Raw genomic sequence first — 13,952 nt, forward strand, 5'->3', positions numbered from 1 at the left:
TCCATCAGCCCAGCCCTGGAGCAGAGAAGAGGTGTGAGTGGTTCCTCCGTCTCCTCCTCTCGCCCCTGTCAAAAAATCAATGGCATTTATTGAGCGCTTACTATGTACAGAGCACCATACTGAGCGCTTGGGAGAGTACCATGCTTTGCACATAGTAAGCTTAACAAATGCCGCTATTATTATTATTACCATCCAACAGAGTTGGTAGACACGATCCCTGCCTACAAGGAGCTTACAGTCTAGAGCCCCTCCCCTTTTCCCCCTGCAGGTTCTACTGGGACTTCACGATGCTCCTGTTCATGGTGGGAAACCTCATCATCATCCCCGTGGGCATCACCTTCTTCAAGGACGAGACCACGGCCCCCTGGATCGTGTTCAACGTGGTGTCCGACACCTTCTTCCTCATGGACCTGGTGCTCAACTTCCGGACGGGCATTGTCATCGAGGACAACACCGAGATCATCCTGGACCCAGAGAAGATTAAGAAGAAGTACCTGCGGACATGGTTCGTGGTAGACTTCGTGTCTTCCATCCCCGTGGACTACATCTTCCTCATCGTGGAGAAAGGCATAGACTCCGAGGTCTACAAGACAGCCCGCGCCCTCCGCATCGTCCGCTTCACCAAGATCCTCAGCCTCCTTCGCTTGCTACGCCTCTCCCGCCTCATCCGCTACATCCACCAGTGGGAAGAGGTAAGGGGTGGGAGGTAGGAAGGAATGGTCCCTGGAAGGGGCCGGATGTGTGTGTATGTGGGGGGGGGGGGGGTTGGAATTGAGGGATGGTTCCCCCTAAACTCCTAGAGGGCAGGGGTGTGTCTACCAACCCTATTGTATTCACCCAAGAGTTTAGTACAGTGCTCTACACCCAGTAAAGGCTCAATAAATACCATTCAGTGGAGGGAGCTGGGGGGCTGGAATTGAGGGACAGTCCCTGGAGGGCTCAGGTGAAGAGGGGATTAGAATTGGGTGTGAGAGAGAACTGAGGGGAGAGGATGTAGGATGTAGAAAAGAGACTTGGAATTGGGTGGTGGGCTGGAGCCCTCAGGTTTGGAATGGGAGGACTGTCCCTAGAAATGGTATGGCAGAGTTCTAGACTGGGGTAGGGGGGAGAGACGATAAGGTCCCTGCCCTTGAGGGGCTGACAATCTGATGGAAGAGACGGGGAGACACACCCACACACCAGCAGACAATGCGCAAAGAACAGAAACACATCGGTAACACATAATTGATGGAGGGGTATAGAAGTAGTAGGTGGGAGGTGGAGTTACCGCAGTGACAGGCACAGATGGGGCTACTTAATCTGATCAGGCTTCTTGGAGAGGGTGTGTTTTTAGTGGGGATTGCAAGGAGAGAGACATAATTGATAAGAAGAAAGGGGCGGGGGAGATCTGGCAACCACTCACTCACTAGCACCTGCTCGATTGTAAGCTCCTTGAGAGAAGGGATCATGTCTCCTAATGCTATTGGACTCCCCTAAGTGCCCAGTACAGTGTTCTGCACACACAAGTAAGTGTTCGATGAACATTACTGGTTGATTGGGCCAGAGATAGGCAGGACTCCATGCTGGTTCTACCTCCCCTTCAAGGCAAGGGGCAGGAAAGGAGGAGAAGCCCCAAGGGGAGCAAAGTTGGAGGGACTGAGCCCTTGGGGCTGGGGGAGGGGAAGGGCTGGTTTTGAGCGGCTGGCAGGATGAAGAAGTAGCCAAGGCAGCATTAGAGGAGCAGAGTCAATCAATCAATCAATCAATCGTATTTATTGAGCGCTTACTGTGTGCAGAGCACTGTACTAAGCACTTGGGAAGTACAAGTTGGCAACATATAGAGACGGTCCCTACCCAACAGTGGGCTCACAGTCTAGAAGGGGGAGACAGAGAACAAAACCAAACATATTAACAAAATAAAATAAATAGAATAGATATGTACAAGTAAAATAAATAAATAAAATTTATAAATAAATAAAGAGTTAGTCTTGGGCCTCCCTTCTGGCTCAGCTCTCCGCCTTCTGTCTAACCCAGGCTACACCCTTCCCCTGTCATCCATTCATCCATTCATTCAATCGTATTTATACGTCACCGTCCTCCAAGTCTCTCCTCAGAAACAGCTCCATGCCTCTGCTCGGGCCCTCCAACCTCCCATCCGCTCTGGCTCCCTAAACAGTGAGAAGCCCATGGCCTTCCCTGGCCTCCTCCTCAGCCAGCCAAGGGAGAGACCGGGGAATGGCCATGCCAAGAAAAAACCCACAGGCACCTTCTCTTCTCAGGTTCCAGGACAACCCCTTTGCCCTTCCGGGTTGGCTTCCTGGGATGGGGTGTTGGGGAAGAGGAAAGGAGGGATGGTGGGACCAGATGAGCTCAGGGTCAACCTCAGTTTGAGTCCTGCCCTATGATGGGAGATAAGATTTTTCCCACCCTCTGCCTCTCTGTGGATAAAGCACAGGACCAGGAGTCAGAGGATGTGTGTTCTAGTCTGAGGCTTGCCAGTTGCCTGTTCTGTGTCCTTGGGCAAGTAATTTCATTTCTCGGGGCCTCAGTTTCTTCATCTGTAAAATGGGGATTCAATCTCTGTTCTCCTTTCCACATCAGACTGAGACCCATTTGGGACAGGAACTGTGTCTGAAATGTTTCTATTATATCTACCCCAGCGCTTAGCATAATGCTTGGCTTATAGTCAGCGCTTAACAAATACTATCATCGTCATCATCATTCCCGGACCTCTTCCGTGGGGATCACCTTGATCTATCCCACTGCTGGGGATTAGCCCAGAGAGCAGTTCCTCGGGGATGAAGGAATGGCCCACCCCTCCCGACCATGCCCAGCCTCTCTTCTCTCTGATGGGGTCCTGGGAGAAGCAATGGGAAGGAGCCGCCAGAGGCCTTGCCAACTGGCACCAGCTAGGGCTCAGGGGAAATGAAACATCTCTACCCGGGGGTTAAATGAGACCTTGAAAGACCATCTTTAGTTCTTTCTCAGGTCTAACCTGAGTCCTTCCCGCTGCTCTGTCATACCCATGTCCTCTTTATCTGCCCTCCGTGGAGCTAAGACACTGACTCATCTCCCTGCCTCGGAGTGAGGAAGACCCTCAGCGGCAGACTCTGGTGTCCATCTTCCCGTGGTCTGGCTGAGCCCTGCAGCCTTCCTGGATTCTCCTGGATCAGCAGGGCCAGCCAGCTCCTTACCGCCTGCCCCCATCCCTTGCTCCTCTCCCCACCACCCCAGCCGAGCCCCCACACTCCCCATCCCCAGCACGTTGGCCCTTTACCTGGAGCTGCTAATCCCAGGATTGGATTGCCTCCTGGCCCCCTTCATCCTTTCCCCTGGCACCTTCAGACCCACACTGAGCTGGGTTCAGGGTAGGCATGGCTTTGAGCGAGAATAGATTCACAGACGAGCCATCCATGCTGGGTTGCAAGAGGGAAGATCAGGGATGTAGAGGGAAGAGTCTAGGATGTTGAATGGTCCATCCTGGACTAGCCTTGAAGCTGGGTATCTAGGAGGGCAACCGGGCCGTGGCCCCTCCATACATCCTGTTGCCATGGACACAGGATCCTGGACTGGATGGACCATTAGTGTGACCCAGGAAAAGCAGTGCCCGTGGTCCACCTTCAGGACACACACAAAGAGGACCACCCACCTAAGTGGCCATCGATGCTTCTTGACTGTCCTGTGGTTGGTTGGGTCTAGGGATGGGGTGAAGGGGAAGGACCCTTGCTGGGCTAGCTCCCTGGCAGTGCCCAGGGCTTGGCAGGGGGAAGAGGGAAGGGGTCCTGGGGGCTGAGAGTACACATCCCAATTGCCTATCTCGGGTGCTGGTAGTGGGGCTAGGGTGGCGGGGAGGGAGTGGTGGTGGCGTCTGGCCTCCAGTGTGAAGGAGAAGATGATGATGATGGCATTTGTTAAGTGCTTACTATGTGCAAAGCACCGTTCTAAGCACTGGGGGAGGTTACAAGGTGATCAAGTTGTCCCACAGGGAGCTCACAGTTTTAATCCCCATTTCACAGATGAGGTAACTGAGGCCCAGAAAAGTGAAGTGACTTGCTCAAAGTCACACAGCTGACAGTTGGCGGAGCCGGGATTTGAACCCATGATCTCTGACTCCAAAGCCCGTGCTCTTTCCACTGAGCCACGTTACTTCTCCATACTGCTTCTCTCCAGAAGAGGAGGGGAGGGGGAAATAATAACAGTAATCATTGTGCTATTTGCTAAGTGCTCATTATGTGCCGAGCACTGGGGTAGACACAGGGTAACAGAGGGGCACAGTCCCTGTGCCACATGGGGCTCACAGTCTAAGGAGGATGGAGAACAGGTATTTCATGTGCCCATTTTACAGATGAAGAAAACTGAGACCCAAAGAAGTGAATTGACTTGCCCGAGGTCTCCCAGTGGGTAACTGGTGAGCCAGGATGAGAACCCAGGTCTCCTGACTCCCAAACCTGTGCTCCATTCCACTAGGCCACACTGCTTCTCTGCCGGCCAGAGGACAAGAGGCTGAGCTTCCTCCCCTATCTCCCCAGTAGGCTCCAAGGACTGGTCTCCAATTCCCAATCCCTCCCTGAGACCTCACCCACTCACCCACTTCAGGGACAAACCTTCAACTCTTCTCCGAGGAGAGGGGAGAAGAAGAGAAGATTCCACAGGGTTTCTCCTCTCTCTCTGTCTTTCTCTCTGCTTGTCTCCCTTCCTTTTTCTTTCTGTCTTTCTTGCTCTCTCTGCATCTCGTTATCTGTGTGTGTCTCTCTCTTGCTCCATCGCTCACTTTCTGTGTGTCTCTCCCTTGCTTTTTCTGTGTCTCCCTCGAATCATCTCTCACTCCCTGTCCCTCCCTTTCTCTCTCTCTCCCTCTCTCTCTCATAGATCTTTCACATGACCTATGACCTGGCCAGTGCCGTCATGCGTATCTTCAATCTCATCAGCATGATGCTGCTGCTGTGTCACTGGGATGGCTGCCTCCAGTTCCTGGTGCCCATGCTGCAGGACTTCCCCAAAAACTGCTGGGTCTCCATCAATGGCATGGTGGTGAGTCCCCAGAGAGCACCCCCTTCCCAGCCATCTCTGCTCCCCGCTACCTGGTCTGCCCCTTTCCCTGGGTCTCCGTGTCCGCCCCTTCCCCTTCCATAGGACATCCCGGCTTCACCAGGGTTCCCCCCCACCCCCCCCTCAGCGACCCACTGATGAGTATGGGATTTGGCACAATTCCTCTTGCCCTCTTTAGGATGACCCCCGCCCCCCCAGGCCCAAGGGCCCCCATCTGGGCAGGAGCCGGGCCACGCCGAGGGTGTGGCAGCGGTGGTGATCTCCGTGGGTTTAGATGTCTGGGCGGGGTGAAGGAGCTATGGTCTGGGTGGGAAAGGCTTTGAAATTAAGCGAGGGGACGCGAGGCTCGGGACATGGTGGGGCGTGGGGGGGTGGTCAGGGGAGGGAAAGCAAATTACAGTTCTGCTCTTTCTGAGCCCCAGATGGCACCCGAATGGTCTGTATGTCTCCCCTGGCGTGACAGTCTGCCCATGCGTGGGCCTAGGTACCAGGAAGATCTCTGCCCAGGAAATGGTGCTCACCGATTCCCACCCCCACCCCCACCCCTTGGGCCTGTCTTTGGACTTGGACGATGCCAGCCGGGAGTGAGGAGGGCGGTGCTGGCCCCTGGGCCTAGCCCGCCCCCCCCTCCGCCCCCTCCCGTTAACCCTTCGTGGTGGGGCTGGGCCGCCTGCCTGTTCAAAGACAGTGATGGGCCGGGCTCTGAGGCACCCCTGACCCTGCGCCAGGAACAGCTGCAGCTGCCATGAGAGGCCGATTGTTTCCCGGGGCCCAGCCTGGCCGGCCGAGACAATGCCCCACACCACGGCAAGTTTTCCTGAATGGACTCCCCAACCCCCTCAGTCCCCATCTCCGACAGAGAAGAAAGGGTCAGCTGAGGTCCCCAGCCCCACCCCAGGGTGGGAGGGGAGGAGGGAGCCAGCTTGGGACTCACTCTCTGTCTCACTACATCTCTTCTTCCCCCAGACCTGTTTTGTTCTCCACCTGTTTCTGTCTCTCTGGGTCTCTGCCATCTCTGCCTGCCTGCCTATCTGTCTGTCTGTGTCTCTGCATCTGCTTGCCTCCTTTTCCTCCATCCCATAGGCTTCCAGCTCCCCCCCCCCACCCCGCCCATCTGCCGGGCTGCAGTCTTTTCCCCCCCACCTCCAACCCCACCTTTCCCCTTCCCCACGCCCCAGACAGCCTTTCCTGCCCCAAACCTGAGACTTCAGTTTCCCAGGATGTCTTTCTTGGGGTTCTTCCTAGAGAACCACGTGCTGTGCTCAGAGGACAGAAGGGAGGGAAGAAGGAAGGCAGGGAGGGAAGAAGGAAGGAAGGGAGGGAAGGAGAGAGGGAGAGGAGGGGATCTGGTTGGGGAAGGGATTGGTTAGAGGCCTCTGGGAAAACCCAGGAAACCACCTAGCCCGGCCAGGGTCTCCTGCCTCTTCTGATCCCGTTGTCCCCCTCGGAAATCTCCCTAGTCCCCAGGGCCAGAGCGGGGGCTACCCCCAAGCGGTCTTCAGCCCCCGCTCCTATCTCAGGCTGTGGGCACAGCGGGCCAGGGGTTGGGCCCGCGAGGGAGCTGCCTGGCTACGGCTTGATTGTGTCCCAGGGAGATGGAAACGGTGAGTTTGGAAATCCCTCCCTGGGGTTTCAGGTTGGCTCAGTCCCACCTGAACCCTTGGGGGTTGGAAGGAGACCAGCCAGAGACTGGTCGGTGGGCAATAGACCCGGGGCGTCTGCACGGACCCAGGCAGACCTCTGCCCCCTGAAGACCCCAGGGAGGTCGGGTTCCTTCTGGAAAGGAACATCGTCCCGCTGGTCATTTCTGATCAAGTCAAGCACCACAGCGGCCTGTTGGGGGAGGGGGCGGGGAGGGGGGAGGAGGAAGAGGGGGAGCCAGGGGACTGGGCTCTCTCTCGCTCTCTCTCTCCTCCATAGTCCCTTCCCACACTGCTGCCCCGGGAGTCCGGGGAAACGCTGCCTCTAGCCCCGGACCCCCCACTCTCCCCCGCCGGCGTCTCCTAACACCCCGTCCCCCCCCGCCCCCCGCTGCTGTTGCAGAATAACTCATGGAGCGAGCTGTACTCCTTCGCCCTCTTCAAGGCCATGAGCCACATGCTGTGCATCGGCTACGGGCGCCAGGCCCCCGAAAGTATGACGGACATCTGGCTCACCATGCTCAGCATGATTGTGGGTGCCACGTGCTACGCCATGTTCATCGGCCACGCCACGGCCCTCATCCAGTCTCTCGACTCCTCCAGGCGCCAGTATCAGGAGAAGGTAGGGAGGCCCGGGGTCTCTCTGGGGAGGGGGCGGCCGCCTCTGGGAGGGAGGAGGTTCCCGTGAAGGCTTCAGGGGTGGGGTACCTCAAATCCGTACCGGGGACTCAACCCCGTGGTGCGCTGGCAGCCAAAAGTTATCTTCCTTCTTGAGGTCGGGCGTCCTAAAAGTCAAGGGGGAACAAAGGTCACAGGCCAAGGGAATATGTGAGTGGGAGTCGGGATGGGAGCCCACTGTTGGATAGGGACTGTCTCTATATGTTGCCACCTTGTACTTCCCAAGTGCTTAGTACAGTGCTCTGCACACAGTAAGCGCTCAATCAATACGATTGATTGATTGATTGATTGAGGGGCCACCTGTTCTGCGACTCATGGAGAAGAGGCCGTGGCCACTCAGGACACTCCGGGTCCTCTCTCCCAGTGGGGGAGGCTAGGCGGGGATCGGAAGCAGGAGAGGTGACAAGGGGCTACCGTCTGGCACTTGCTTCTTGGATCCTTGCCAGCATCCCATCCTGTTCATCAGAGGGTTTGGGAGACACCTGTCATCCGAGTCCCCCTATTCCAGAGAAACCGAAAGAGCCCGGGCTTTGGAGTCAGAGGTCATGGGTTCAAATCCCGGCTCTGCCAATTGTCAGCTGGGTGACTTTGGGCAAGTCACTTCACTGCTCTGGGCCTCATCTGTAAAATGGAGATAAAGACTGTGAGCCCCACGTGGGACAACCTGATCACTTTGTAACCTCTCCAGCGCTTAGAACCGTGCTTTGCACATAGTAATCAATCAATCAATCAATCAATCAATCAATCGTATTTATTGAGCGCTTACTATGTGCAGAGCACTGTACTAAGCGCTTGGGAAGTACAAATTGGCAACACATAGAGACAGTCCCTACCCAACAGTGGGCTCACAGTCTAAAAGGGGGGAGACAGAGAACAGAACCAAACATACCAACAAAATAAAATAAATAGGATAGAAATGTACAAGTAAAATAAATAAATAAATAAATAAATAAATAAATAGAGTAATAAATATGTACAACCATATATACATATATACAGGTGCTGTGGGGAAGGGAAGGAGGTAAGATGGGATGGAGAGGGGGACGAGGGGGGAGAGGAAGGAAGGGGCTCAGTCTGGGAAGGCCTCCTGGAGGAGGTGAGCTCTCAGCAGGGCCTTGAAGGGAGGAAGAGAGCTAGCTTGGCGGAGGGGCAGGCCCGGGAATAGTAAGTGCTTAACAAATACCATTATTATTATTATTATTATTATTATTATTATTATTATTATTGTTATTATTTTCTCTCCACCCCACCCCACCCCCAAGTTCTCTCCTGTCCCCTCTCTAGCTTGATTTCAGGGGTTGCAGCGAGTCGGGGACCCTAGAGAGGAGGCGGGGAGGGAGACGGGGGTGGGGAGAGTGGAATGCCCGGGACTGGTTTTCAGAGCCGCAGACAGAGCCCCCCGCCCCTCCCGGGCCCCCAGTATTCATTCATTCATTCAATCGTATTTATTGAGCGCTTACTGTGTGCAGAGCACTGTACTAAGCAGTAGTGCTCAGCACCATGGAGCACAGGGGCTCTCTCTGCCAGGGGCACGCTGAGATTCCGGGGCCCCAGTAGGGGCTGGGGGCAAGGGGGTGGGTGTTGGGTGCCATTGTCCTATGACCTTCCTCTCATGGTGCCAAGGGGTGCCATCTGGCAGAGGCTGCGGACTGAACTACCTTCACGCTCCCCAGCACCCCGACTTTGGTACCTCAATAGCCCCCACTTGCCACTCGGATCTCTGCCCAGCCTCCTTCCGCTGGCTCCTCCCAGCAGGAAGCCACGCGGCCCCGGCACCCAAACAATTAGCTGGCGGCACCATCCGCCCGGCTGTCACGAGTTCCGGGTGACCTCAGGGCAGCAGCTGGGCAGGGTGAGGACAGCTACAGCTGGTGCCGGGGTCTGGGGGTGAAGTTGGCTCCAGGCGTCTCCCGGCACTTCCCAGTCACTGGCAGGGAGAGTGTCCTGGCTGTTTCCGGTTCCCACTGACCCCTTTCTCGCCTGCTCCTTGGGTGAAGATCCCAAGCCCCTGGAACTGGCTCTGGCTGATGGACGGTTCTTTCATCCTCCGGCCGATTATTTCCTAGAGGGACCTGTGGGCTGAATCCAGGACGTTCTTTGGGGGTTCTGGGTCAAAGGCAAGTCAGTCCGCGAGGCCCAGGGGTCGCCTCCGTGGGGTCTCTGAGGCACAGACCCGGTGGGTCTGGCCTCTTCAACCCTCCTCCAACCACGCAAGGACGGGGTGGAGGTGGAGACTGATGGAGAGAGGCAGGGCTCTAGGTTTCTCCCCGGTCTTCATTCTCCAAATGATAGGGTGCAGGGACTAGGGTGTGTGGGTGTTGGGGGAGGAATGGGGTGCTGAGGAGCTCGGGACGTGGCAGGGCCTGGAGGCCTAGAGGCGTCTGGCGGGGTCCCTCACTCCAATGTCCTCGGCCCACAGTACAAGCAGGTGGAGCAGTACATGTCCTTCCACAAACTGCCAGCCGATTTCCGCCAGAAGATCCATGACTACTACGAGCACCGTTACCAGGGCAAGATGTTCGACGAGGAGAGTATCCTCGGGGAGCTCAATGGGCCCCTTCGGGAGGTGAGAAGGCTTCCGGCTCCCTTTCCTGCTCTGGAGGCTTCCTGAGGCTTGAAGGCCCAGACTGATTTCTCGGGTGACCCGCGCTCCAGGCCCGGAGCTCCCGGCGGCGGGGTCGGGGTGGGTGGGTAGAGGGGTTCTCAATCTGGTCTGGGCTTTTGGGCGGGGGAGGGCGGTGAGTTGCTGAGAAACGGGACCGGCTTCGGGTGGTAAAAGTGGCATCTGCCTCAGGGTGCACCATCAAGGCGGTGGTAGGTGGCAGTATTTTCTGGCCTCGGGGCCGCCAAATCAAACCATCAGTCACAACGGTATTTATTACTCGCTTATTATGTGCAGAGCGCTGTACTAAGCGCTTGGGAAAGTACGCTACCACAGAATTATCGTGTTCCCGGCCCATAATGAGCAAGTGCTAGAAGCCGGGCCCTGCTGGGTGATCCAGAAATAGACCTTGCTCACTCCCCCTGCCCCCTCCCTGCCTCACTCTTCCCTGGTCCCTCTCCACCCCTATCCTGTAGGAGATTGTGAACTTCAACTGCCGGAAGCTGGTAGCCTCCATGCCCCTCTTCGCCAACGCCGACCCCAATTTCGTCACGGCCATGCTCACTAAACTCAAGTTCGAGGTCTTCCAGCCAGGGGATTATATCATCCGGGAAGGCACAATCGGCAAGAAGATGTACTTCATCCAGCACGGGGTGGTCAGTGTCCTCACCAAGGGCAACAAGGAGATGAAACTCTCCGACGGCTCCTACTTTGGCGGTGAGTGGCTGGGGCGGGGATAGAGAGCCAGAGGAAGGAGGACAAGAGGCAGGGGTGGGGGCATTCCTGGCTGGAGGGAGCTGAAATTCTGACTCCCTCTTGCTCCTCCACAATAAGGCCCTGGGGCTGAGGCCCTGGGAGATCTGGTGATGGAAATGGAGATGATCTCCACTGGAAAAAATCTTCTCCCGATGGTCCCCCCTCCCACCTCCCGTTTCCACCCTTGGGTAGATCTCTCCTCCAGTCCCGGTTGGTGACCTGAGGGAGGGAGCGGGGCGGAGGGAAAGGTTGTGTTGCCTGGGCATTGATGGGTGCTGGGCTCTCCCAGAAATCTGCCTGCTGACCCGGGGCCGGCGCACGGCCAGCGTGCGGGCCGACACCTATTGCCGTCTGTACTCGCTGAGCGTGGACAACTTCAACGAGGTGCTGGAGGAGTATCCCATGATGCGCCGCGCCTTTGAAACCGTTGCCATCGACCGGCTGGACCGCATAGGTGCGAAAAGGGGAGAGGAGGCTGGCTGGGTGTCGGGGAGGGGGATCCGGGGGCCCCTGAGGGTTGGAGCACAAGGAAACTCGGTGGGGTGGAAAGCTGAGAGGAGTGGGAAGACCAGGATCAGGGGTTTGAATGGCACGGGGAGCCCCAGGCTTACAGAACCCCAAGGCAGCAGGGATCTTTTTTAAAGGGTGTTTATTAAGCGCTCACTGTACTGAGCGCTGGGGTAGATACAAGTCGATCAGATCGGACACAATCCGTGTCCCCCATGGGGCTCACAGTCTTGATCCCCATTTTACAGAGGAGGGAGCTGAGGTCCCAGGTCATCCAGCAGGCAAGTGGCGGAGCCGGGATTAGAACCCAGGTCCTTCTGACTCCTAGACCCGTGCTCTATCCACTAGGCCACGCTGCCTCTCTGCTCCCGACAGGGTGCTGATGTCATTGAGCTACTGTTGGGCAGCTATTTCCCTCCCCGGTGTCCTCTGCCACGCCAGCTCCACCCAATCTCCCAGGGGATCTAGAACCAATCTGTCTCATTCATTCAATCGTACTTATTGAGCACTTACTGTGTGCAGAGCACTGTACTAAGCGCTTGGGAAGTACAAGTCGGTAACATATAGAGACGGTCCCTCCCCACCAACGGGCTCACAGTCTAGAAGGGGGAGACAGACAACAAAACAAAACATGTAGACAGGTGTCAAAAGCATCAGAACAAATAGCATTAAAGCTATATGCACATCATTAGCAAAATAAATAGTAAATATGTGCAAGTAATAGAGTAATAAATCTACGCAAATTTATATACAGGTGCTGTGGAGAGGGGAAGGAGGTAGGGCCGGGGGGGATGGGGAGGAGGAGAGGAAAAAGGGGGCTCAGTCTGGGAGGGCCTCCTGGAGGAGGTGAGCTCTCAGTAGGGCTTTGAAGGGAGGAAGAGAGCTAGCTTGGCGGATGTCTGGAGGGAGGGCATTCCAGGCCAGGAGAAGGACGTGGGCCGGGGGCCGACGGCGGGACAGGCGAGAACGAGGTACAGTGAGGACCCAGGGTCCCCTGCTGACCAGAGACCAAGTGGAAGGAAATGGGAAATGGACATTTCCAAGAATTAGGCTGAAGATTCCAGGGTGTGTGTTTGTGATTTGGGAGCGGGTCCTGGCCTCCTTCCCTTCACATCCCAACAAGCCTCCGTCTCCTCCTTCCCAGGCAAAAAGAACTCCATCCTCCTCCATAAAGTCCAGCATGACCTCAACTCGGGGGTCTTCAACAATCAGGAGAATGAAATCATCCAGGAGATCGTCAAGTATGACCGGGAAATGGTACAGCAGGCGGAGCACGCAGCCCTGTACCCGCCCCCCCAGCCCCAGGTCACCTCGGCCATTGCCACGCTGCAGCAGGCCGTGGCCATGAGCTTCTGCCCCCAGATGGCCAGCCCCCTGGTGGGGCCCTTGGCCCTCAGCTCGCCCCGCATGATGCGTCGCCTGCAGTATGCCCAGGCCATGCCCAGTCCCTTCTCCGTCTCACCCGTCCTGCTCCAGCAGCAGCAGCAACAGCAGCAGCAGCCACCGCCGCCACCGCAGCAGCAACCGCAGCCGCCACCTCCGCCCGCCGTGCCCACACCCCAGGGCCTCCCGGCCTCCACCAGCGCCTTCACCTCAGTGGTGTCCAGCCCCCCGTCCCAGAGCCCCAAGGCCAGCCGGACCTTCCCCTACGGGGCCAGAGGGGAGGCCGGCTCCCAGTTGTCTCTGTCGCAGGCCCGAGGCCCCGGCTCGCCCCAACGCCTGGCCGTCCACAAGAGCACACAGGCCCTGCACACCAGCTGCTTGAGCCAGGAGTCCCGGCCCCTGTCGGCCTCTCAGCCCTCGCTCCCCCACGGGGCCTCCCAGCCACCGGTCCCCAGTCCCCCTCCCTCGGCCCGGGAGTCTAGCAGCTCTGTTGGGGGGCCCCCCCGGCTGGGCCCCGGGGCCCCTCGCCTGGCCCTGCCCCACCAGCTGTCCAGCGGCTCCGTGTATATGCCGGGCCTGGCTCAGGACTCCGGGGTCCCCCGCAAGGATTCGGTGGTGAGCGTGCCTGACACAGACTCAGCCAGATCCCGGCTCTCCTCCAATTTGTGACCTTCGCAGCGGCCCAGGATGGGAATGGGGGCCGGGGACGGGGAGAGGAAGGCTGGGGACCGAGGGCCAAAGAGAGCATGTCCAGACCCTTCTTCTCTGGTCAGGAGGAGGGGGAGGGAGATGCCGCCCCCTCACCCCTCTTCCCAGGACTGACTTGAAGCCCACTCAAGCCGCCTTTCCCTTCGGCTCCCCGGGAGGAGCCGCCCTCTCCCTGCTCCCGACCCCCCCAGGCTCCAGGACCCAACAGGCCTCCCCACGCCCACCCACCCCCGCTCTCTCCACCCCCGCCCCCACCAGAGCAGTCGATTGTCTGAGGCCTAGTCTCATCTCTGCCGACATTTCTGGTGGGGGAGGGCACCAGCCATCCCGCCACACCATAGAAGCCATATAGATGATAAAGATACAATGTATAGGGGAATCTATAGCGTAATATACTTGGGTGTGAGTGGGGGGAGGGACGGCAAGACTCTCGCTCTAAGGGGGTCTGGGCCTGCGGGGTGGGGGGAGACACCTGGGGATGGGGGGTGGGCTGAGCTTTGTATATAGGGGTTCAGAATCCTCTACCGCCTCCCCGCCCTGGCTCGCTGCCCCAGCCTGGAAGTTTTCGAGAGCCCTTGGTTCATGGGGCGGTGGCGGGGGGGGAAGCCGTCTTTCTCTTCCCCACTCCATCACCCAGTCCAGGCTGTCCT

General features: G+C 57.5%; 1 protein-coding gene across 1 annotated transcript in view; it reads left to right on the plus strand.

Annotated features, from left to right (window-relative positions):
* HCN2 (hyperpolarization activated cyclic nucleotide gated potassium and sodium channel 2) overlaps window positions 1-13,538 on the plus strand; it is a 55,079-nt gene extending 41,541 nt beyond the window's left edge. Inside the window, exons 11-17 of the mRNA XM_038771813.1 lie at window positions 269-692; window positions 4,849-5,010; window positions 7,072-7,290; window positions 9,766-9,912; window positions 10,425-10,665; window positions 10,994-11,158; window positions 12,356-13,538. Of these exons, the coding sequence (XP_038627741.1) occupies window positions 269-692; window positions 4,849-5,010; window positions 7,072-7,290; window positions 9,766-9,912; window positions 10,425-10,665; window positions 10,994-11,158; window positions 12,356-13,263 (2,266 nt within the window). The 3' untranslated portion in view covers window positions 13,264-13,538. The remainder of the gene's footprint in view (window positions 1-268; window positions 693-4,848; window positions 5,011-7,071; window positions 7,291-9,765; window positions 9,913-10,424; window positions 10,666-10,993; window positions 11,159-12,355) is intronic.
* Window positions 13,539-13,952: the final 414 nt, after the last annotated feature.

Source organism: Tachyglossus aculeatus, chromosome X1 (assembly GCF_015852505.1).
Source record: "Tachyglossus aculeatus isolate mTacAcu1 chromosome X1, mTacAcu1.pri, whole genome shotgun sequence".
In the NCBI taxonomy this organism is placed as follows: Eukaryota; Metazoa; Chordata; class Mammalia; order Monotremata; family Tachyglossidae; genus Tachyglossus; species Tachyglossus aculeatus.